This window comes from Durio zibethinus, chromosome 18, assembly GCF_047325235.1.
Source record: "Durio zibethinus cultivar Kanyao isolate XHJ-2024 chromosome 18, ASM4732523v1, whole genome shotgun sequence".
NCBI classification, from domain to species: Eukaryota; Viridiplantae; Streptophyta; class Magnoliopsida; order Malvales; family Malvaceae; genus Durio; species Durio zibethinus.
Window position 1 is genome coordinate 23,338,531 of NC_143179.1, and position 21,706 is coordinate 23,360,236.

The following is a 21,706-nucleotide window of genomic DNA, read 5'->3' on the forward strand; positions in this document are numbered from 1 at the left end:
TTTTAAAAGGAAGGACAATCAAAAGATAATTTTGGAAAAGAAAAAGATTACCAATGTATTAATAAATGATGATATATAGCTGCAGCCAGCCGTGCTTACGTTGTATTTTGGCTATATATATTCACATATACATTCATATATATATATATATATATTTTATATATATCCATACACATATATATTCACATGAGATGGGATGGCCCTAAGTCCTAGCTTAAACCGAGAATTCAAAAGAAAAGAAAAAAATATACGTAAAATTTGGCAAACTCCCCCAATTTCCAAAAGGAAAAAGATAAAAATATATCTACATATTTAATTTTGTAGATTTTGAGAGTAGGAGAAGGTCTTTATCTGACACTTATTCCTTCCTCCAAAAATCTTTTTTTTTTATTTTTTACTTTTAATTTTTTAAAGATATTTTTTACAAAAAATTTATTAAAATATAAATGATAAAACAATAAATATCTAATTGATTACGATTAGTACTATTTTGATATAAGTGCTTTTCAAAAAAATTTCAATATTCAGATTGAATATATTTTTTAAAACTGAGTCGGCTCGAAAATGGGTTGAAGACGTTATACCTTATTTTAGGTGTTCACGTGGTATATTCTTCATTTTATTTTTTTAAATTTTTTTAAGTTATTTATTTATTTTTTTTTATTAGATAAATTTTATGATAAAAAATTAATTAAGATAAAAGCAATAAAATAATTTATATTTGATAAATTTTGATTCACATTAATTTAATTATTATATATTTTTTAAATTTGAATAATTTGATTGATTTTTTTTTAAATCGAGCTCAATAAGAATAAAATTTTGAATATTATATCTTACCCTAATATATATAAATATATATTTATTATTTATTTAATTATATATTTATATATATTTTATTATAAAAATTATTATTTAATATCTTAATTTAATAAATTCACATACCACCTCATTGGATTTTTTTTTGTCATTTTCTTTGTTTTAAAATTTTTTTATTAGTTAAATTTTGTAAAAAAAAAATAAATTAATGTAAAAATAACAAAATAACAAAATAACCTATATCCGATAAACTTCGATTTGTCATAAGCTGATGCTTTTTTTTTTCTTTTAAGGATCGGATCAAGTCTTGCTTTTTTAGACAATTTGTATCAAATTGAAATATGACTTTGAGTGCTATCGAGATACATTAAATAATATATTTTATTATTTATATATTCTACGAGAAATTATTTGATATATTGATAATAATTTTTTTTTTAATTTTAAAAATAAAATTAAGATGATGATAAATATTTTTTAAAATTAATATTTTTAAACATATAAATGATATGTATCATCATTTTAATTTTACTTATGAAATTAAAAAACTCTGTTATTAATGTATTTGATAATTTTTTTATTATATTAGTAAAAATATTATTTAATATCTTAATTTAATAAAAAATTATATTTATATATAATTAAGTTATAATTTATATTAAAAAATAAATTATTATTCATACAATTAGTGTTTTAAATTTTAAAGCTTAACTTTTTTTTCAAAATAACTTTTTTTATTTTTTTAAAATTTTAAAATAATTTAAAAATTTTAAATTTTTAACGAAATGATGTGATGGTAATAAATATCCCATACACCTTTTCCTTTTATTTTGTAATTTTTTCCCTTTCTTTAATTTCTTCTTATATATATTTTTTAAGTTTGTATTTTTTTTTAAATTCTTTTTCAACTTTTTTTTTAAAATTTCTTTATTCGAATGGTGTGATTGTAGTAGGCGTTTATTATGAGAAGATGTAGTAGTTGTTTTTTTTTTAATTATTTTAAATTTGTATTTCAATTTTTTATTTTTTATTTTTTTTTCCTTTTACCCAATGTCTTTTATTTTTTTTACTTGTTTTTTACAAACTTTTTTTTTTTTATCATTTTTTCTTGAAGGCAACTATCATTTTTATTTTTATTTTCCATCATCTCTCTTTTTAAAAGTCCCTCATTCTCTTATAACTCTCTAAAAAAAATAATATGAGAGAATAATTATATACTGAAACGGAAAGTGCTCTATTGAGATCGAAATCCAAGGAGGATATTAACTTATATTGACTTTTAATTTGTGTTTACATTTCTTAAATATTTTTATTATTTATTTTTAAAAAATACATTTATATTTATTTATATGTTAGTATTAGTTTAAAATTGATAGAAATATTGTACTTCTCTCAAATTTAAAATATAATTTTAAAAATTAAAAAATAATCTAGCAATTATATGCGGGTCTAATTCTAATTAACACTTCTAGTCCTCTACTACCACATCCATGTACATCCAGCAGCAACACCAATTAGGGATAAGAAAAAATAAAAAAAAATTAAAAATTGATTCAAAATCAAAATGTTCAATTTGGTTGGATCATTTTTTTTATTAAATTTAAATTAAATTCAGTTATTAAATATATATATTAAAATCAGGTCGAATTTTAAATTTTAAAATAAAATTTTAAATTAATTATATATTTTTATATATTTTAAAATTTATAAAATAAAAATAAAAATTTTATATCAAAATTTATTTAAATATATTAAAATTTTATATTAAATTAATATATAAAAAACAAAAATTAAAAATTAAAAATTAGTAATCAAACTAAATAATTAATAAAATTCAATTCCATTTGAATCATAAAAATATTCAATTAAAATTCAAATCTAATTTTAAAAGTTTATAATATCATGCAACACCATCATCAACTAGTAATACTAGTAGTTGTTGAGTTTGTTCTATCGGTTTGTCCATTTCCTACGACTTTTTCAAACTTGTCTCTATTTTTCCTCTACTTTTTTTTTTTTTTCTTTTGCTTTGGTGAGCTCTGACTTTCCTTTCTTCCACATAAGACTGAGAGAGAAATTTGGACAGAGTTTGTATTATATGAGTGAAAAATTAAAAGCATGATAATGGAATGGGAGAATCAAGAACAACGGCAACAGAAACATGAGAATCAAAACCAGAGAGAAACTGTCAATGCAAATGTGAATAATGGTGGAGTGATGTATGTCAAAGTGATGACCGATGAGCAGTTGGAGACTCTCAGGAAGCAAATTGCTGTTTATGCCTCCATTTGTGAGCAGCTTGTTGAGATGCATAAGAACTTCACTCACCACCAAGATCTTGCAGGTCTCTCTTTCTCTCTCCTTTCTTCTCCCTTCTATTAGTAAATATATATATATATATATGTATATTTCATCCTCAACTTTTCATTCATGGTCGGATATGGTGCTTACACGGCTCGTCTCCTGCACATGTTTATTTTTATTAAGTTTTCTCTGCCCAAAGTATGCTCATTTATGGCTTCTCTTATGGCCTTTTCCTTTGCTGGTTTCCAAAGGTCTTTTTCTTTTCCCTTTCTGGGTCTTGCGCTTTTCTGATTTCAATTATACAGGGCTACTTAATTTTGGCCTTGATTACATATGTATACCAGTTTCAGTCAATATATCTACCTTGGGCCTTGGCTGTTCTGCTCCTTGGAAGTTGGATCTACCCTTTGGAGTTGTCGCTGTCAAGTGTTCAAGGATTGGCAGGAGACTTGTGGATTTTCTTCTGTTTTAGCTTTTGGTTGCAGCAGCATCTTCTCTTCATACTATTAAATTGAATAAGATTGAACCCGCATCACCAAATTCTCAAGGAATGAAATTGTTGAGTTGGTTGCTTCGTTTTCAGGGGCAATCTTTGTCATCTTCAATTGTCAAACTCCTGTTTACAAATTAAAACTACTTCTTTTATTAACTGTTCGGTTCATTTGGGTCAGTTTCATGTACTGATAATTTGGGCGGTTGATTCGGATTGTTCATTTCTTTTCTATCTTGCTATTCCTTAACCTATAATTCCTCCCTTTTATTGCTGAATAAGTTAAATACAGACCAACTGATCATTGATGCTTATCTGTTTTCCAATTACCAATAGTAATCTAAATCCTTTCTTTTCTTTATGGGAAACCCACCAACTTTAGGAGCCACTGTATGAGAACAGAGACAAAATCATAACAACGATTTGTCGAAAATATAGTTGGTAGCCATTAACGCAAATGCCTATCAGCTCGTTCTAGTTTCTGCTCATTGTATCATTTTCGATTTATTTAACGGCATGGAATTTCACTGGTGAACCTTTTCTAATGTTGATTAACTTTTGGATTTTCCTTTGGAAGTGATTGGAACGACAAGGCTACCCTGAGGTTAGCTTCTTTCAATTGTGTTTCCTAACAGTTCATGGCATTGGCATCCTTACAACCCTTGTTATCCTTTTTTTACATTTACATTGTTGCATTCAGACGATGAAATTGAGGATGTTGCGGTTTCAGTTTTTGTTGATCTCGTTGATTTTGATAAGCCTTATTAACAATAAAGCTGGAAAACATGAAAATTTGATGGCTTTTTAATTTCTGAAAACTGATAAAAGTAGATTAAGCTCTGTCATCTCAGATGCTTGCAATCGTCAATTGTGATTGAATATTTGATTCCAACAAGAACCCATAACCACTACCAATTTCATATAATTTTAAGACTAAATATTGGTTGGCTATTGAAAAACTAAAAACAAAAATCATTTCTCTTGCAGGTAGTAGGCTGGGAAATCTCTATTGTGGCCCTTTAATGACATCGCACAAAATTACTGCTAGACAGCGCTGGACTCCGACACCTGTCCAGCTTCAAATTCTTGAACGTGTCTTTGATCGGGGGACTGGAACTCCAAGCAAGCAAAAGATCAAAGAGATAACCTCAGAACTGAGCCAGCACTGCCAAATTTCTGAGACAAATGTCTATAACTGGTTTCAAAATAGACGGGCTCGATCTAAAAGGAAGCAACTGGTGGCATCATCCAACGATGCTGAATCAGAAGTAGAGACAGAAGTCGAGTCACCAAATGAAAAGAAGACAGAGCCCGAGATTCTTCTCTCTCAGCAGAACCCTGCACCAAGGGCCGAAGATCTTTGCTTCCAGAAACCAGAGATAACCTCTGAACTGCATTTCTTGGGTGCAATGCCCAATCCAAATACATACAATGGTTAGCATCTGGTGACTTATCCTTTTTATCTTGCTATGTAAATTGAATGTTTTGATGTCAGTAGAAGGATCCTGAGATGTCTGACAGACTGATGGTGAAAGGAAAATGTCTTATTCTCCAATATTCCTTGATACCTAGTGGTTATGTCCTAAATTTCCATTTTCCACTTACACTGATGGTTTGTGATCAGTAGCATTTTCTTTTCAGGAAGGGCTATAATAAAGACGTAATTTGGCAAATCTAAAAGATACTGCAGTCATGGCTTCATTGAATGCCTTTCACCTTTAGTGAAAATTTTTCCTGCGGGAGTAAAGATATCTCATCCTCTATATATTGTCTGTGTATTGTTGTGTCTGCTAGTGCTATATTGTAATAATTTTATTGCAGATTCCAAGTAACGTTGATCTTATTTCATCCTATTTAATTGATATAGGGGATGGCCATCTGTCTGGAAAAATGGGAATGCCAGGGAGCTACAACATTTATGGGCAGGCAGAAGACTACAGAATGACTGGGTGAGACTCCAGTGTCACTTTGTGCACCTCCTGCCACTTTGTCTGAAAAATAATATTATTGGAAGGTGGAAGCACATGCTAGTCCAAGACTTTGGTTGTTGGACTGGAGACGACACAAAAGAATTTGGCCTAATTATGGAATCATAGCATGCCTAACATATATAGTAAAGCTAATATACTTGTAGTTTGAACATGAAATGAGGTGGTTAAGTTGGAATAGGACTTGCTAGAATGAATTATGAATGTTAGTCTGCCTTTGTGCTATGACTTTTCGTGTTGGTTATTTTGTTAATAGAAAGAACTCCATGAATGTTTTTGGCAAGTTCTTCATGCAATTATGATCATTCTTGATTTTGTTAAGAGTAGATGATTCTTTGGTTCGATTTTGATAGTTAAACTTTGGACATTAAACATATGTTTGTCTCCAAAGTCCAAAGAAAGAATGCGGCAATCATTGCAATCACAAGCTTGAACTTGACAAGCATGAGGATATGCAGCCCAATATCCAGGTGCTGGTAATGAAAAGTCAATTTTTTTTTCTTTGAATGGGATAATTTATGTGAAGTCTTTTAAGTATTTAAGTAGTATTCATCCAATGCAGGCCTGCAAAAAGTGGAAAGTGGTAACCATCCATGACCAAACAAAGCAGAAACAGAGTAAAAGTTTATCAACCACCACACGATATCCGCTTGAATTTCAATTTAAGTAGGTAGTGATTGTGAACAATGATTCACCTCGTTGATCTGGTTGTTGGGTGGATTGATCCTTTCCTTGCTATCATAACGGCATGCAGTCATGATTACCTTTGAAGTAGAATGATAATCTGTTTGCTGCTTCTCAACTGATTTCACCCAAAAAAAAAAAAAAAAAAGGAAAAACTTATTGAGGAGCCCAGCTGTAACCGTTGTGCTTATTTTTTTTCTTTGGTACCAAATAATTGTGCTTAATTACTAAAGATGGAATCAAATTTAACCTCTCAAGTCATAAATATATATAAATATATATATAATCATATTTTTTATTAGCACTTGAATATCTCTAACTTCCACCTCCGCTTTCATCCTACTATATCTAATAGTAAATTTTGTAGAGATTTGAGCATAAGGAGAGTGCCCACGTGACACCTCTTTTTTTATTATTAATTTTTTTCCGTGTTTAATTGATTTTTTTCCTTTTTTTTCATTGATATTTTATTTTTTACTTTATTTTTTAATACCCATCCTTCCTTTTTATTTTTTTAGTTTTTAATTTTTTGCTATTCTTTATTTTTTAGGTTTTTAACTTTAATTTTTTAATTAGATACATTTTGTAAAAAAATCAATAAAGGTAACGACAAAAAAACTTGTATTTAATGGATATTTACTCCAATCCAATGATAAGTGCATTTTTTAAAAAATTCAATATTCATTCAAGAATTAAAAAAAAAAAAATCAAAATCGGATGGAAAGTGAATTGCAAATATTTTATCTTGTTTTAAATATATAAAAAATATATATTTTATTATACACCATTCGTTTATTATGTTGAAGTTGTAGATTTTAAAATTTATTATTCATGGTAACTTTTAAAAAGTTTTAATTAAGTAGAAATGAACGTTAAACATCTTTAGATACTTGTTTTATGGTATACCATCAGTAAAGGAAAATATCTCTATAGGTATTTTATTTTATATACAATTAGAATAGAGATATGCTACTCCTTGGAAATTGATGAGTCATAATTTTCCGGACGAAACTTCTTTTTCTAATGGGCAAATAGGACTATAATGTAAGAAGGGGAAACATCTGCTGTTACTTTGTACCACAATTTTAGTTTGTTTCTCTGAATTACAAGTTGCTGTTCTAGGCTGTCGTTCAATGTTAGGCTTCAGTTTTTTATTCCAATCTTTGCATTCGACATTGCTATCTCCTGGACTTGAAAGCGTTTCTCAGGCATTTCTAGCTTTAATTTCAATACACTTGGTCATTCTTCTCTCACAATTGAAGAGAAGCTAGCTGTTGGCAAGCAGCTTAATTAATATTCATAAATAAACCTTTCAGATTTTTTAGTCATCGACTTTTACAAACAGTAGTGGTAAGAGCACATTACCAGTGCTATTTTTTTTTTCTTTTAATCTTCTTTTGTTTTACTTCCTTGTAGTAGAACCATCCACAGATTTATTCCTGCTGGTGAGACTTTGAAAGCTGTATTCCAGTAACTTGTTACTGGAGCCTCTCTTTACTTGTAAGTGGGAAGGAAGAGCTGATGTTGGTATTCAAGGTAAAGCAGCCGAACTTGTTCACTTCATTCTCTTTTACTTCAGAAATTTAAGGGGGGGGGGGGGTACTGCTTATATCAAGTAATAGGAGAATTGTCTCGGGGGTGTATATGTATTTGTGGATGTTGTCATATATACTTATATAATAGTTTTGGTAAATATACATTATTTTATTAATTTTGGCTTTAATTGAGTTGGGAGAAGTGATTCCCTGTGAAGGAGCAACACCATCCAATAAAGATGTTGCTTCCCGAATGGAAGGCCTTGTGTGATAGCATTGACAACAAAGAAACATCAATTAGCCAAAAATACATCTGGGTTGCTGCTGCAACTTGCCAAGATAGTGGAAAATGCATTCTCGTCAAAGCTCAACAAACTAATCCATTCTTGTAGAAGTAGAAGTAGAAGAGGATGAGCATTAGAGATTATCAGCAAGTTCTCTGCCTGTGACAAAAGGAAATAGCCTTCAACTCTCAACTCAGCAAGAACCGTACGGCCGTACATGCTGTACGGTCAGACTTAAAAGCTCTTTTAAATTTTTGCGTAGACATTGGGTAGACTGGTCTCCTTATAAAAAACTGCTTGATGTATGGCCTCGCCCAGTCACCCTAAATGACCTTTCTTGGGATTTATTTATTTGTTTATTTATCCGTATCGGATCTAGTTAAAAGGGTTGGGATCAGGCTCAGTTGTATCCAGAAATAATAGAAGTGCATCATTTTCACCGCCAATGTATGGGTTACAAATGCAATGAAACTAAATGGAAATGCTCAGATATGAAAACCAAACTTTGCCTGTGGGTTTGCAGACACGGCAAGAATTCCACTGCAGAATCACATTTCTCAATTAATGGCAGATTGCCGGCTCATTTTGAAATTTTTATGGTTGGAAAAATTATTCATTTCAGTATCGTATGATTTTATGCTATCAGGTAGTCAAAGATGTAGCATAATTGATGATTATATTATACTGTGGTTAAACAATAGGCCTTAGGTTCATCTGTCTTCCTTCCCAATCTACCAAGAAAACTAGAAGTAGTTAACTGGAAGTAGGTTCATTCAAGGCTGACTCTATGTTAGACATAGCCCATGCCACAGCTCTCTTGGATCATCATCCGTTGCATGCATAATGCCCCCAAATTCACAACTGGGACAGTGGTTGGTCGCCCACGAGCACATTGCAGGATAAAGTTTTCACATTTATTCATGAAGAAAGCAGGTGGACCTCTCTCTAGTCTCTCTCTCATATGTGCAAATGCATGCACACATACACAACGTCAGGATTCAAATCTGCGAAAACATCTTGCTATGTTATATGTTTAGCTCACTTGGAAGCACAGCGAGGTCTGCTTTAGCTCTTCAACAATTAAGGAACATTCTTAAGGATTCTCCAAACATAAATTGCAGCTTAGCAAGGAAAGGATGACATGATGTTGCTCAAGCTAGACAACTTGTTAAGAACGACAACATATTATCCACGCACAAGTTCTAATGCTAAAACTATATTAATGAAGGCTATGAAGTAGCTAACTGGAAGGAATTCCAAGACTAAAATAGATAAAAGTCCAAAAAGACTCATCGATACCTTCTACAGCCACACTAGAGAATCTCACTTAACCTAACACAGGTGCATACAGGACTACTTGCTCTGATAATTATTGCATTAATTGCATTAACCATGTATTATATAAAGCATAAAATTTCCTCCCACATGTATAAAGATTTGAATTTGATTCCCAAACTTGCCACTAGGATGTGAGATTAGGCATATAACTCTGCATTCTTTGAAATTAAGAATTCGACTAATCAATGGAGGCATTGTTGATGATCCATCTACATCAGCAAGCTATATATTATGAATATAAATTATAGTTTGAAATGAAATACCTTTACCCCCCATGTAAAAGGGAAAGGGGAAGTTGGATGGAAAAGTTTAAATAAGTAATGAACCATGTATTACCTGGTCAAGAAGTTTAAAGAGATCAACATCAGATAAATTGACACCTAAAATTCAGGGTACCTCCATGTTATCCATAATAAAATTTTATTGACATATCCTACATTTGTTCTATGTGCATCAAATTTATAAATAAACATACGTAATGCATTATGGTATCTTTCACATATTTATGAATGATGGTTGCAACTAATGTGTTTTAATCAAGTAAACTATTCATATAACTGTTGTCATGATTAATCTGTCCCTTTCTAAGATCAGTATGTTCAAATGACCTACATCATGACTAATTGACCTCTCTTTCGTTCTAGTTAGTCAGATGTTCCAAATAGAACCACTATTTCTTTTGAAGATCACAATCTGATAAATGGTAAACCCATGACCCTATTTGTGCCTGTTTTGTTGGACATAGATGAGCTTAAGGTACCATTTTCCAGCTAGAAACCTACACTGCAATAGTTAAAGCAGAAAATGCATGCTAAGACAAGAGTTATGTTCAAGGAATATAAAAAATGCAGGTAATGGACCTGATCAATAATAGCAAGTGTTCCACCAGCTACAATTGGCATAAATTTCTTATCCACCTGTTACAGAACCTTGGCATCTCTGAGACACTCATATTGATAGATTCAGGAAACAATGATTCAGTGGCAAGATAAAGGAATCCGGAAGCAATCTCAAGTAAATTATCTTTGTTGTCAATATCACATAATTAGCTGTTGCTCTGCATTAATTATAAAGGAATTGGGAACCTGGATTGCATATGCTTCTTCCTACACCTTAAACACTAAACCCTAATCATGTACAACTGCTTGGAATCAAGGCATTAGTCCATGAAGAATGAAAATTTGGATTTTTAATTAGTTATTTGGGGGGATAAAAGGAAAATCCTAAAATTTTTATTTTGATCCATTGGATAGGGGATAATGGATGGGGTTGGTGGAGTTCTACATGTCTTCCTAAGTCTTCTTAACCACTAGGCCAAGAAGTTGAAGACTCCTAAATGTTAAATGATAACATAAAGATCAACTTAAACTTGTCTTATGTCACCTGCTGCTGCTGAAACTTAGATGATAAGTCGCAGAAAAATAGGTAAGTTCTAACTAAATCCATCCTTTCATATGAAGTTAATCCCAGTACCTACTGGAAGGAGCTTTACTATTCTCTATTTTACCAAAATTCAAACAGGTGAGAAATTTAAGTGCTTTTGCACCCACCAGAGTCATCTCCTAATACTTGAGATTACCCAACTAATCTTTAATTTGTTTTATAACTTCAAAGCTAGAATCGTTTCTGCTCTCTTCAGGCTAAATATCAAAAGCCTTTAGAAAGTGAGGCGAACACATCTCTCTAACACACAGCGGGATTTAAACATTAGAAGGCATGAATAGGTCTTCAAGTGAAGTAATAATGCCTGTGTGCTAACAGTGGCAGAGGCCAGAAGAATGTCCTACCTGTTATGCCCACGTCTTTCCTATTATCCTCAATTCCAAGATACAAATTCTTGGTTCCTGGCAATGACAAGAACCAAGAAAAGTTAATTGCAGTACAAATCGAAATGAATAACGAAGGAAAAAGAAATTTATCACAAAATAGTCAGTGTATATACCTTAATGGCCTTGCGGTATCCATTTGGCTTCCATAAGCTTTTGTTACTATTTCTACCAAAGCTGCATCATATATAGAAGCTAGTGCTTCTCACCAAAAGCCAAAGCTCCCACTGGCAGCATCGAAATCACCCAGATGGTAAAGCCTTTGACTAAAGAAAGAAAAACGAAAAGCTGTTTGATTGCGAAGAGAAACAAATGTGGAGTTTGATTACCTTACCAGAGCTAAGCTGAGAGGGAAGTTATAAAAAGTGGGTAAGGTTTAGGGTTTTCACTGATTTAATAATCCTTTGTTTGAGTACAACTGCAGAAGTGGCAGTCATTCTAATTTGTTTGATGAATACATACATAAACAATTAGAAATATTATCTGATATGAATAAATGCAGCTGTAAAACAGAGGAGGGTGAATGGTGAAACTACTTATTTAAAACAAAGGAGTGGAGGTGGAGAGTTGTTGTATGCAGCTTTTGCATATTTACAGCATTGATGATATAATCTTTTCTTAACACCACCTTAAAGATGGTAACTGCTGGTATGGAGAAGTAGTGGCAGGAGAAGGAATAGGGAATCCCTATTCCTATTCCTAAGGGTAGAATTTAGAAAACAGGGATAACACAGCAGTAATTAAGAAAAAAGCCTTTGCCCTTGGTAAGCAATATTTGAAAAAAAAAAAAAGAAGAAGAAGACGGATTTATTTAGGTAATTGGGTTTATAAAGTTAGAAGAACGAAAGCAATGGAAATTGGTTTTTATGAACCAATCGAAATTGTTTCTGTCATTAGATATAAGTAATAAATAGTAATATAATAATTAGTAACACAAACACAAGATCTTCGTTTTTTCTGATTCCCTACTCAACCCTGGATTTCTTCCCCGACTCTCTCTCTCTCTCTCTCTCTCTCTCTCTCTCTCATCTTCAAAACTAACACAATATATATAAAAACAACAACAACAAAAACCCTAATTCCCTCCTTCTCAAGTCTCTCTTTCTCTACAATCCAAATAAACAAACTCTGTTTCTCTGTGACACTAGCCAACCCCCGCACAAATGATCAGGTATTTAGTCAAAACTTATCCTTTTTTAATTCACTCTGTTTTCATTCGCATACCATAATATCATTCAATCAAAGTATCTGCTTCGCACTATCGCTTCACGTTATAATTCTCTCTTTTGCTTTCATCAATCCACCGATTTTTACGTTTTCAGTCATTCTTTTGATCGCTCTCCTCTTGTGTTTTGTTTCTTTCGTTGTGTTTGGATGATACCATCTATTCCAACAAAATCTTTAACTTGGCTATTCATTTTCATTGCATGATGATCATTTTGTTGACTTTCTATCATTATTGTTCCATTGGTTTTACCGGAAGTTCTGATACAACAGAATCTGTGGGTAGGGTTTTCAAATTTTCATTCTTTATGTCATTTACGACAAATGAAACATCTTTCAATTCCGATTTATCTATTAAAATCGATTGAATTTATGCTTCTTCTCAAATCTATACTTTTTGCTTAATTTTCTGAGATTTTAAGATTATTACTTTGCCTGAGAATTCTGATTTTGTCTCGGGTTTTGTTTACCATTTAACACTGAATCTATGGTTGTTGATGCTTTAGAGTGGATGTGATTGGAGCGGTTGGTGTTTGAGATTTTAATAAATTGGAAGAGGGATATTAATGGAGGCTAACATCTGTGACATCAATCACTTGGATGCCGATGTCCTTCTGCCTCCTCGGAAGCGCCTGCTTGCAGGATTTAAGAAACAGGCTTCTAACGCCAATGGTATATTAGATCAGCCTACGGTTGCTTCTTCTTCTTCATCTCCTCCTTCACCTTCACCCTCACCCTCTCCCTCTCCTTCTACTTCTTCAAGCGATGTTAATACCCATCTTAATAATTTATTGAGTTCCCATTTCAATAACTCAAATCTTTCTCCTGAGGAGATTTTGAAGGCCTCGAGAGCAGCAGCTATTGCTGCTGCTAAAGCTGCAGAGGCTGCCAGAGCTGCTGCAGAGGAGAAGGCTGCAATTGCAGCTAAAGCTGTCGCTGCAGCTAAGAGTGCTTTGGACATGGTAGCCACATTTTCTGAAGATACTGTTGGTAAGGATGGATACCTAAAAAAGAATAAACTCAAGAAGCATGTCCCAGTTCAACTCTTATACAAAAAACATCAACCAATTGAGAATTATAGGACAGATGAAGAGATAGCCCGTAGATTGCACCGAGCAATCAACAGTTCTCCAAGAATCTCGAAGAATTCACCAACTTCTGAAGGGAGAGGCCATAAACATAAAAGGCCTAGGAGCTTGGCAACTCTTGAGAAAACAAAGGTTTCCAATGGGGGTATAGTATTGGGAGGAAGCCCATCTTCTACATGCAGTGGAGGTACTATAGCAGGGGAAATTGAATCTGAGGACTTCATTGAGGAGTCAGTTAAAGCAGAGGCAAAGGGAGCCAAATATGAAAAATATGGGAAATCGGAGTTTGATAATGGTGAAGCAGAATCAAGTCGTGCTAAGGAAAAAGCTTGTGAAGATGCGTATTTCCCTCGTAAAAAGAGGGGAAGAGTGAAGCTAAAGAAGTTGCCCTTAAGCATTTGTTCCTTCAGGGATCAAGTGAATCCCAAGGAAGAAATGATTGTTGAGAGCTCTCCATTGACCGAAAAGAACATGGGTAATCTGACTGCTGCTGTTAATCCCTTGTTTTCTCTGGAGCCCTCTGCTGATTGTGTTATTCAAATTGAAGGTACACCAATGTGGAAATGCCAGGATTTCAAGGCCCCTGCATGTATCAAACAAAACAAAGTCATGCAATCATAATGTTTAAATCCTGTTCTTATAATCGGTGGCTTCAATGATAGAAGTTAATAGCTGAGGTAGGATTTGTGGTTCTCTTTTGATAGGAATGACTTTACACCATTTATCTTTTTGCTCATCTCTGGTTTTGTAACGAAGTTGAATTGAAAGTGTATATTGGAATGTTCAATTGCTTGCCTCTACACTTTACTAATAGTGCTTGCTGCATAAAATGACAGCAATAGTTGAGATAAAGAGGAATGCAATAAATTTAGATGGTTCCTTGTTAATTTTTTTGTATATTCATCCTGCTTTCTGGGATGATGCTAGATATGTTACAACTTTAATGCCTCTGGTATTGTTTTTTCTGCAGTTGATTCATTATGTTGTTCTCCTTTATCTATTTTCTTTTATGGTTGTTCTCCTTTATTTTGAATTATTGCTGTATGAAATTCCTTATTGTTGCTTATTAGTTGCAGTATTGATGGATACAGAAACAATTTCAAAGTCTTATGAGTTTAATGAAGGATATCTGTGAAGTTGATGTGCTCAAAAATGATATACACCTTAGCATTCAATTCAATCATCTAACAATGGCGTGTGGTTCGATAATGATTTTTCTCGTCAACAAAGGATTTGGCTTTTTTCTTACTATGTTGCTGTAAATTTGATGAATTGAGAAATCTTTGTCTGAAGTTCATCGAGGACATGCTGACAGTTGCTGGACTTTGGTGCTTCACCATTTGTTATTGGTTTTATTCCGAGAAAGAAGTGCCTTGTTGTTAATGGCATGCATGCTACTCTGCTTCAGGACATGCGGTTATCGTGAAATGTTTTAAGTTCTTACAAAATAGCAGAAGGATATTTGCTTAAAAGTCTTCTTTGTAGGTAGAGAAAGAGAAAGATCCCGTTACTTATCTGTGTAGGTCTCTTAACTAGTTGAATGCAATCTATGAACTCCATGATTTAAGCGAGTTTGCGTTGGAAGAGACTCCGGCTCCGTCTTGACACTAGACAAGAGCAAATGAACCTTCTTATCTAACTTAAGTGATGTCTAAATTCTAAACTTTATTGATCTTACATGTCATCTGTGCTCATGCTTCTAAGTTCGAGCTGGAGCAAGTGGCTTGATCTGCAATGTCACCTTTGCATTGTATTTCTAGGAACTATTTTGGTATTTCTACTTGGATTGTCAGTTTGCCAGTAATCAGGAAACAAGTTATATAAACAAGAAAACAAATGAAGGTAATTCTTTTACCACTGCATCAAACAAATGATCAGTAATCGTGCCAATTAGCTTTCGGGAAGTTCTCAGGAAATTTTCTCGATCCAAAGTCAGAACATCTTTAAATTATCAATTTTCTGCCACAAAACTGAATTTGGAAATCATTTGAACTATGATTTTCCTTCTATCTTTGGCACAAAAATTTATAATTTTTTTTATAAGATAGATCCAACTTGAAATAGAAAAAGAAAGATGCAAATACTGAAATTTAAAGCTTTAAATTAGTTGAAAGTCACTTTGTTTAAAGAGATTGCATGAGACAATTAGACTAAACCCCGATTCGTGTAATTCTATAATTACTAATAAGAGAATGCAACCAATTGAGAAGATTCAAGAGGGGTACTATGCCCGTCATTGTGAAGTGCTGTATTGTTCACTGATAGAAGACAGTAGATTGATAAGGAAGATATTTTTATGGCCTACTTTTAACTTTTTTAGCACTATAACGATAACATCAACCATGAGAACCTCGTACTTACCTTTTTTTTTTTTAATTTTAATTGTTTGGAGAAAGAAGATTAGAATCTAGCAACTAATTTAAGCACAGCAGCATCAAGATCCATGTCTTGGTTCCTCTGATCCTCTGGTTATCCCGAGTTCTGGCACAGAGTTAAAAGTCGTCAATGGCAAAAACAAAAAGCATGTAAATATCAAAGTTTACTGATAAATATATGGACTTAATCGGACAAAAACCCAAGTTTGAAAACTGTCATTCACATTTCATATTTAAAAGCCACTTGTGATCGTGTGCAGTGCAAGGATTAAGAAACTCTTGATATTGTGATCAGTTTCTTAGCTGGAAACGGTAGTTCTGTTGTTGAATCTTAAACTGAACCCAAAAAAGACAGACAGGATAGGGGAAAATCTTAATTTTAACTCAAGCAACCAGAAGAGAAGGCAGAAGTATGGATTTAGCACAAATTGTTAGAGCACAAGGCAAGGCATGTTTCATTTCTTGGTTTTCCGTCAATTGTTGATGTTTTATGGCTGGGACCAGCCCCCACCTATCACTTGACCAAATCAAATGCGAAAGCAAGAAATCGCCTAAACGAAGCAAAATGCATCCTGAAATAAACTTTTCTAGTATTTAGAAAAGCGAGAGGTTATTTTCCTTTTCATATTCATTCATGCGTTGCTCCTCCCGTCTTTGTCGTGCCAGAAGAATATGCTTTTTTCTTCCTTGAGCTCCTTGGTATTCAGGCCCAATGCTCCAAGGAACTCGATTTGCTACACCGTTAGCATGGCAATGGCAGCCTCGCTTTCTTTCCAAGAAACTACGGACACTGACCCAAAATCAACGTTTTCTAGGTCCACCACGGTTCACCTTGAATTCCCTTGAAATTAGTTGCAGCCGGAGCCTCCATCCATATATACTGTACTACATTAGTCCAACCATATATACTGTACTAAATTAGTTGGACCTTGTTATCAAATACAACGCCGGTGACAGCTAAACGGATAGGCGCAGCACTTACTTGCAGATGCAGGTTTAATGGACAGTTAAACTGCAAGAGAGATGTTGAGAAGCTGTCACAAGCTTAATAGGCCACAGGGTTTTTAAGTACGTAGCCACTAGCCCCATAGTAAGTGCAACTAGTGTTATTCTGTAAGCTGATTGATTGCTCTTGGCACCTAGCCAACGGCTGAGGCCAATGCTTTTAATCTCTTGATTGGTATTTGGTAGTAAGTTGGTAATATTTGAACCCAGATTCATCCCACCCCTTTCCACTACTAGAATTGCGCGGTAGCCAAGAGTACAAATCATTCAGCCAGGTTGATCTTCAAGATCTTCTACATGACAGGACCGCATAGAAAGGATACAAAACTTGCAAGTGATACATAACTGATCAAAACTTCCAGCAGAATCGCAGGATAATTACTTGATTATGGTGTTACTGTCAATCATGATATGTACGCAACTAAGCATTAATTAAAGAATGTGAAGAAACACATTATGTAACACAAGTGCCCCTAGTTTCTGTCATCGCAGTTAAACTCCCCTCAGCCCATGTCATTTCGTCACAACAGTTATTGCTTTACATTTGGTTAATCATTAATAAAAAAAATAGATCTTATTAAAATGTCACAAAAAAAAAAAAAAACACACAATCAATACTCGTACAGGTGGAGGGAGGGACATGAAATTGATGCAGCTGTTCCGACATCTTTAATCCCTGGTTCCTTTGCCCACCTTAAATCTGAAGGTTGCTCATTCCAACATCCACGTTAGATTGACCATGCATCTCATTCTGATCTGAGCTCCTTAGATTGAGCCACGGGTGTTGCAGACACTGCTCAGCAGTTGGTCGCTTCTCCGGTGAAAAATCCAGAAGAGGACAAAGAAACTCTGCAAACTCACAAGCATCACTCTCAGAGAATTTGTATTTATCCACCAACAATCGATCAAGTGGCCAGAACTTCAGCCTCCGAATCCTCTTTAGATCCCCATGCCTGTCAAAAAAATCCTTTGATCGAGCTCCTCCTATTGCAATCTGCTCACAGAAGCATAAAATAAAATGTGTATCATAATAATTTTATAAATACGAGAGGACATTAATATAGAAATAATTTTACCTTTCGAGGCATCTTTCCAAGAAGTTCCATCATGAGAGCAAGGTGATCCTGGAAACAAACAAATGAAAAATGTTATTCCTAGTGGTCCTTTTTTTCTCTTTTTATTTATGAGGTCGTTGTCATTACTATAACAACCTATAAATATAAGATAAAAAAAAAGTTGGCATTTTCATAATAAATGTTAGTCAAAGATAATAATTAAATCTGACAAAGAAGTGCCTTTCTTAGAAGCACAACACACTTCATATAAATATATATATAATTTAATTTGCTTTATATAAAAACAACAGGATTATTATGATTCAGGCCGAGTTCTACTCAGCACATCCCTCTTTTATTGCATTTTCCGGTATGACAACCAGAAGAAAAAAAAAGGCAACTCACACCATACTGGCAGGATTAGAGGGGAAAGAGGATAAAAACTCTACCCTCATAGCTGCAATGTGTGTAGAATACCTAAATAAAATAGTTAAAGAACAAAAAATGATCCTGATCAGCCATCATCTCAGTAAAATATAAAACGTCAAGAATGTCTTGTTTTCATTATTTGCCTTTCTCTCTATTCCTTCAAACACATACAATGCAACAACGATAAGGAAGTCAGCATGTGCAGAAAAGACATTTCAAAAGCAAGATGCATAGAACAACCGTACCTCATCATCGCTAAATCCTTGTCCGCTTTTAGGGGCAAACATCATGTCACCGGTAGCAAGCTCAAAGGCTGTGCAAGCAAATGACCACATATCAACAGAAAAGGAATACCCAGCACGAAGTATGACCTCAGGAGCTCTATATTGCCTCGTTTGAATTTCTTCTGCAAATTGTTTGTCAGCCCAACATGCATTTCCGAAGTCCACAACCTTGCACCTTACATCAATTCCATCTAGACATCTTGCAGATTTTGGAGCTTCTCCACCCATAGAAGCTCTTCTAACAGATATATTAGCAACTGCTCTTCTAGCCCTCCTTTTCAATTTTTTCTCAATTATGTTCATAGTAGATCCACCATTTAGGGTGCCCCCCTCAGGCCTTTCAAGAATTGGAGTAAGAGCAGATCTAACTGGATCCTTGGCATGATCAATGGTGGAAAAGAGAAGAATATTTTCAGGTTTGAGGTCAGTGTGGATTATACCAAGTTCCCCATGCAAGTAATGCAGGCCTATCAAAATGCATTTGCATATCTCCCTAACTTTATTCAATTCAAGCCCTTTGTAACGGTTAAACCTTATTAATCCAAGTAAGCTATCACCAAGGAATTCAAGGACCATGCAAAGATGTTGCCCATTTGGGCCAGTGTGCTTAAAGTGGTCAATCAGGTGCACCACACACTTGGAATTTGAGGGGTCACCATTAGCAATAGATAAAAGGACTTCAATCTCATGAAGGGCAGCTTGAGCAAATTGTTGTGCACTTTTCTGAATCTTTAGAGCAACATATTTCTAATTAAAAAAAAAAAAGTTTTAGATAATGCAATCATGCTACTCCAGAAAATTCAATTTATGATTGATGGGGAGAAAAAAGAGAATACAAGCACCACTACTTTTTTGAGAGATTTTGTAATTGCAAAATTAGCAAAATTCTAAAGTTAGAAAAAAGAAGGCTTTTATAATAACAAATAAAAGGATGCCCTTTTAAATGTTGTTGTTGTTGTTGTTGTTCAATGATTATGCAACAAATGCATCCTCAATCATGGGCAAAATCTTTACAAGAGCAAAGGTTTTGCACATATATAACCATTCGGATCAGTTTTTTTTTTTTTTTGGGTTTTATTTTAAGTTTTATTCACCCCAATTATTTTTTCATATGATGATATGGTATGATGAAATGTGTAGGGGATAATCGCCGATCCCAGAATACTGATGAAAAAATGTTGTAGAGATCTAAATATTAAGAGAGAGAGAGAGAGAGAGAGAGAGAGAGAGAGAGAGAGAGAGAGAGAGAGAGAGAGAGAGAGAGAGAGAGCAGAATTGTTCCGGAAAAGGAAATATAACATAACGGTTAAACAGAAAGAATCCATAAGAAGCATGAAAAAGTGATAGCTACCTAAATAGAGGAGAAGAAAGAAGGTGAAATGTAATTAGAAAGCGAAGATCTCAAGCAACTAAGCATCAGAATAAGAACGAACAAAATTAAACTGTCCAAAATGAATAATACCCAGATCATAAAAGCAGAAGAAAATACCATCAATTCAATTAGTCATGGATAAGCATATATTTAAGGGTGAGGAAAGAGTAAAGAAATTAGATATATATAAATGGAAAAGGCCTTACAGAGGATTGAGTATCGTAAGCGAGCCATACAGTAGAGAACTGACCCCAACCCAGCTTCCTCTGCGCGATGTAACGACCACCAGCGAAGGGATCGCCGATCCGCACGGCATGATATCCTCCTTTCCTGTATGAGTCGATTCCCTCGTCATCTTCCTCCGACCCTGATGATGAAGAACACGACATCTCCGCCCTCTGATTCGATCACACTTTTCGTCCTTTATCTGTTTATGATTTTATTGGATTTCGGAGATGTTTGTATTGAATCTTGCAAAAGCCCCTGCTCCAAGGGATACTATCTCTTGTTCTTTTCGGAGGTGTTACCTCTGTTTTGACGGAAATTATTGAAAAAACGAAAGTTTCTTTTTTATTTTTTTTGATTTGTTAGCTTTATTTTCCTTTGCTTTACTTTCTATGTTTGGGTGCATTTTATTTGGGAGTTTTAGGGAGGGAGGGAGAGAGAATGTTAATTTCTGTGGCTTTGAATACAACTTTGCAACAAGTGCTTTGTGCCTCCCCACCTTTCTCTCCTTCTGCATTTTAACTTTTAAAATTGCCCATTTAAAAGGTTTTAACTTATGGTATTATTTTTAAGATTATCATAATAATTTAATTAAATTGAAGTGATATTATTATTAAAATAATTATATTATTTTTAATTTAAAATTATTTTTTCATAAGTATTAATTTTTAAAAATTAAAAATTATTGTATTTGACATTATTAAAAATAAAAATTATTTTATTTAAAAAAACAAAAATAACTATATATATGATAATACTTGCATAAATTAATGATTTTTTAAAGATAAAATTATGTAAAATATTAGTATTATTTTATTTACTTCATAAGAAAATATAATTAAATTATTAAATTAACAAACATATTTATTAATTGATAAATTAATTTTTATAGTGTAAATTATAAAAAAAGTAGTTGAATTAAAAAGTAAAACAAATTTATTAAAATTATACCAAAAGAAACGTAAAAGATTATATTGTATATATAAAACATTAAGAAAAGTTCAAAGAAAGCACATAAATTATTTTTTATTTTATTACAATGAATATTAATTTAAAAATATAAAAAATTATAATATAAAATAATAATAATTTTGATAAAAATAAATTTTTAATTCAGATATTAAATACATAATATTGACTCTTATAAAATTTGCATATCATTACATTTGTTGATAAAAGTTTGTCACTTTATTAGATGAGAATTAAATTATCTTTTAAGCTATCGATTTAATCACTTTTTATTATCAAAATTACTGTCACATTAAATCATCAAATACTTATTAAATATAATAATTTAATTATTATATGTAAAACATCATAATTTTTAAGATGAGTACCTTATACCGAACATCAACATAAAATAAGATAAAAAAACAATTTT

General features: G+C 33.0%; 3 protein-coding genes and 1 long non-coding RNA gene across 9 annotated transcripts; 2 read left to right on the plus strand and 2 right to left on the minus strand.

Moving 5' to 3' along the window:
- Positions 1-2,760: 2,760 nt before the first annotated feature.
- LOC111300827 (WUSCHEL-related homeobox 13-like) lies at positions 2,761-5,922 on the plus strand. Of its 2 annotated transcripts, XR_016330119.1 has the most exons (4): positions 2,790-3,163; positions 4,601-5,047; positions 5,255-5,382; positions 5,481-5,922. XR_016330119.1 is itself a non-coding variant. In XM_022896437.2 (3 exons), exons 1-3 carry the CDS (start codon positions 2,938-2,940, stop codon positions 5,564-5,566), a joined length of 759 nt encoding a protein of 252 aa, XP_022752172.1. In that variant the 5' UTR covers positions 2,761-2,937; the 3' UTR covers positions 5,567-5,922. The 2 variants fall into 2 exon arrangements, 1 of the variants encoding a protein (XP_022752172.1); XM_022896437.2 differs by lacking the exon at positions 5,255-5,382 and having other exon boundaries at positions 2,761-3,163.
- Positions 5,923-7,964: 2,042 nt separating this feature from the next.
- LOC149513905 (uncharacterized) lies at positions 7,965-11,917 on the minus strand. The gene is made up of 3 exons (XR_016330121.1): positions 11,385-11,917; positions 11,230-11,286; positions 7,965-9,108 (listed from the first exon to the last, which is right to left on the minus strand). It is a non-coding gene; the product is annotated as an uncharacterized LOC149513905 (long non-coding RNA).
- Positions 11,918-12,200: 283 nt separating this feature from the next.
- Positions 12,201-15,151, plus strand: LOC111300152 (uncharacterized). 5 transcript variants are annotated; one of them, XR_002691410.2, is made up of 3 exons: positions 12,201-12,439; positions 12,999-14,257; positions 14,657-15,151. XR_002691410.2 is itself a non-coding variant. In XM_089748070.1 (3 exons), exons 2-3 carry the CDS (start codon positions 13,093-13,095, stop codon positions 14,199-14,201), a joined length of 939 nt encoding a protein of 312 aa, XP_089604196.1. In that variant the 5' UTR covers positions 12,215-12,439; positions 12,999-13,092; the 3' UTR covers positions 14,202-14,576. The 5 variants fall into 5 exon arrangements, 2 of the variants coding, with proteins under 2 accessions (XP_022751545.1, XP_089604196.1); XR_002691409.2 differs by having other exon boundaries at positions 12,204-12,439; positions 14,672-15,151; XR_016330120.1 differs by having other exon boundaries at positions 12,215-12,439; positions 14,651-15,151.
- Positions 15,152-17,306: 2,155 nt separating this feature from the next.
- Positions 17,307-20,838, minus strand: LOC111300151 (uncharacterized). The gene is made up of 4 exons (XM_022895808.2): positions 20,307-20,838; positions 18,690-19,475; positions 18,037-18,084; positions 17,307-17,954 (listed from the first exon to the last, which is right to left on the minus strand). The coding sequence occupies exons 1-4, from the start codon at positions 20,487-20,489 to the stop codon at positions 17,655-17,657; spliced, it is 1,317 nt and encodes a 438-aa protein (XP_022751543.1). The 5' UTR covers positions 20,490-20,838; the 3' UTR covers positions 17,307-17,654.
- Between the last annotated feature and the right edge of the window lie 868 nt (positions 20,839-21,706).

Excerpts from the sequence above, each read along its gene's own strand:
- LOC111300827 (XM_022896437.2), top strand. The coding sequence starts at position 2,938 with ATGATAATGGAATGGGAGAATCAAGAACAACGGCAACAGAAACATGAG. Across the intron at positions 3,164-4,600 it reads TCACCACCAAGATCTTGCAG|GTAGTAGGCTGGGAAATCTC; the intron begins GTCTCTCTTTCT and ends TTTCTCTTGCAG. Across the intron at positions 5,048-5,480 it reads CAATCCAAATACATACAATG|GGGATGGCCATCTGTCTGGA; the intron begins GTTAGCATCTGG and ends TAATTGATATAG.
- LOC111300152 (XM_022895810.2), top strand. The coding sequence starts at position 13,059 with ATGGAGGCTAACATCTGTGACATCAATCACTTGGATGCCGATGTCCTT.
- LOC111300151 (XM_022895808.2), bottom strand. The coding sequence starts at position 20,489 with ATGTCGTGTTCTTCATCATCAGGGTCGGAGGAAGATGACGAGGGAATC. Across the intron at positions 19,476-20,306 it reads CTTACGATACTCAATCCTCT|AAATATGTTGCTCTAAAGAT; the intron begins GTAAGGCCTTTT and ends TTTTTTAATTAG. Across the intron at positions 17,955-18,036 it reads TTGGAAAGATGCCTCGAAAG|ATTGCAATAGGAGGAGCTCG; the intron begins GTAAAATTATTT and ends TTCTGTGAGCAG.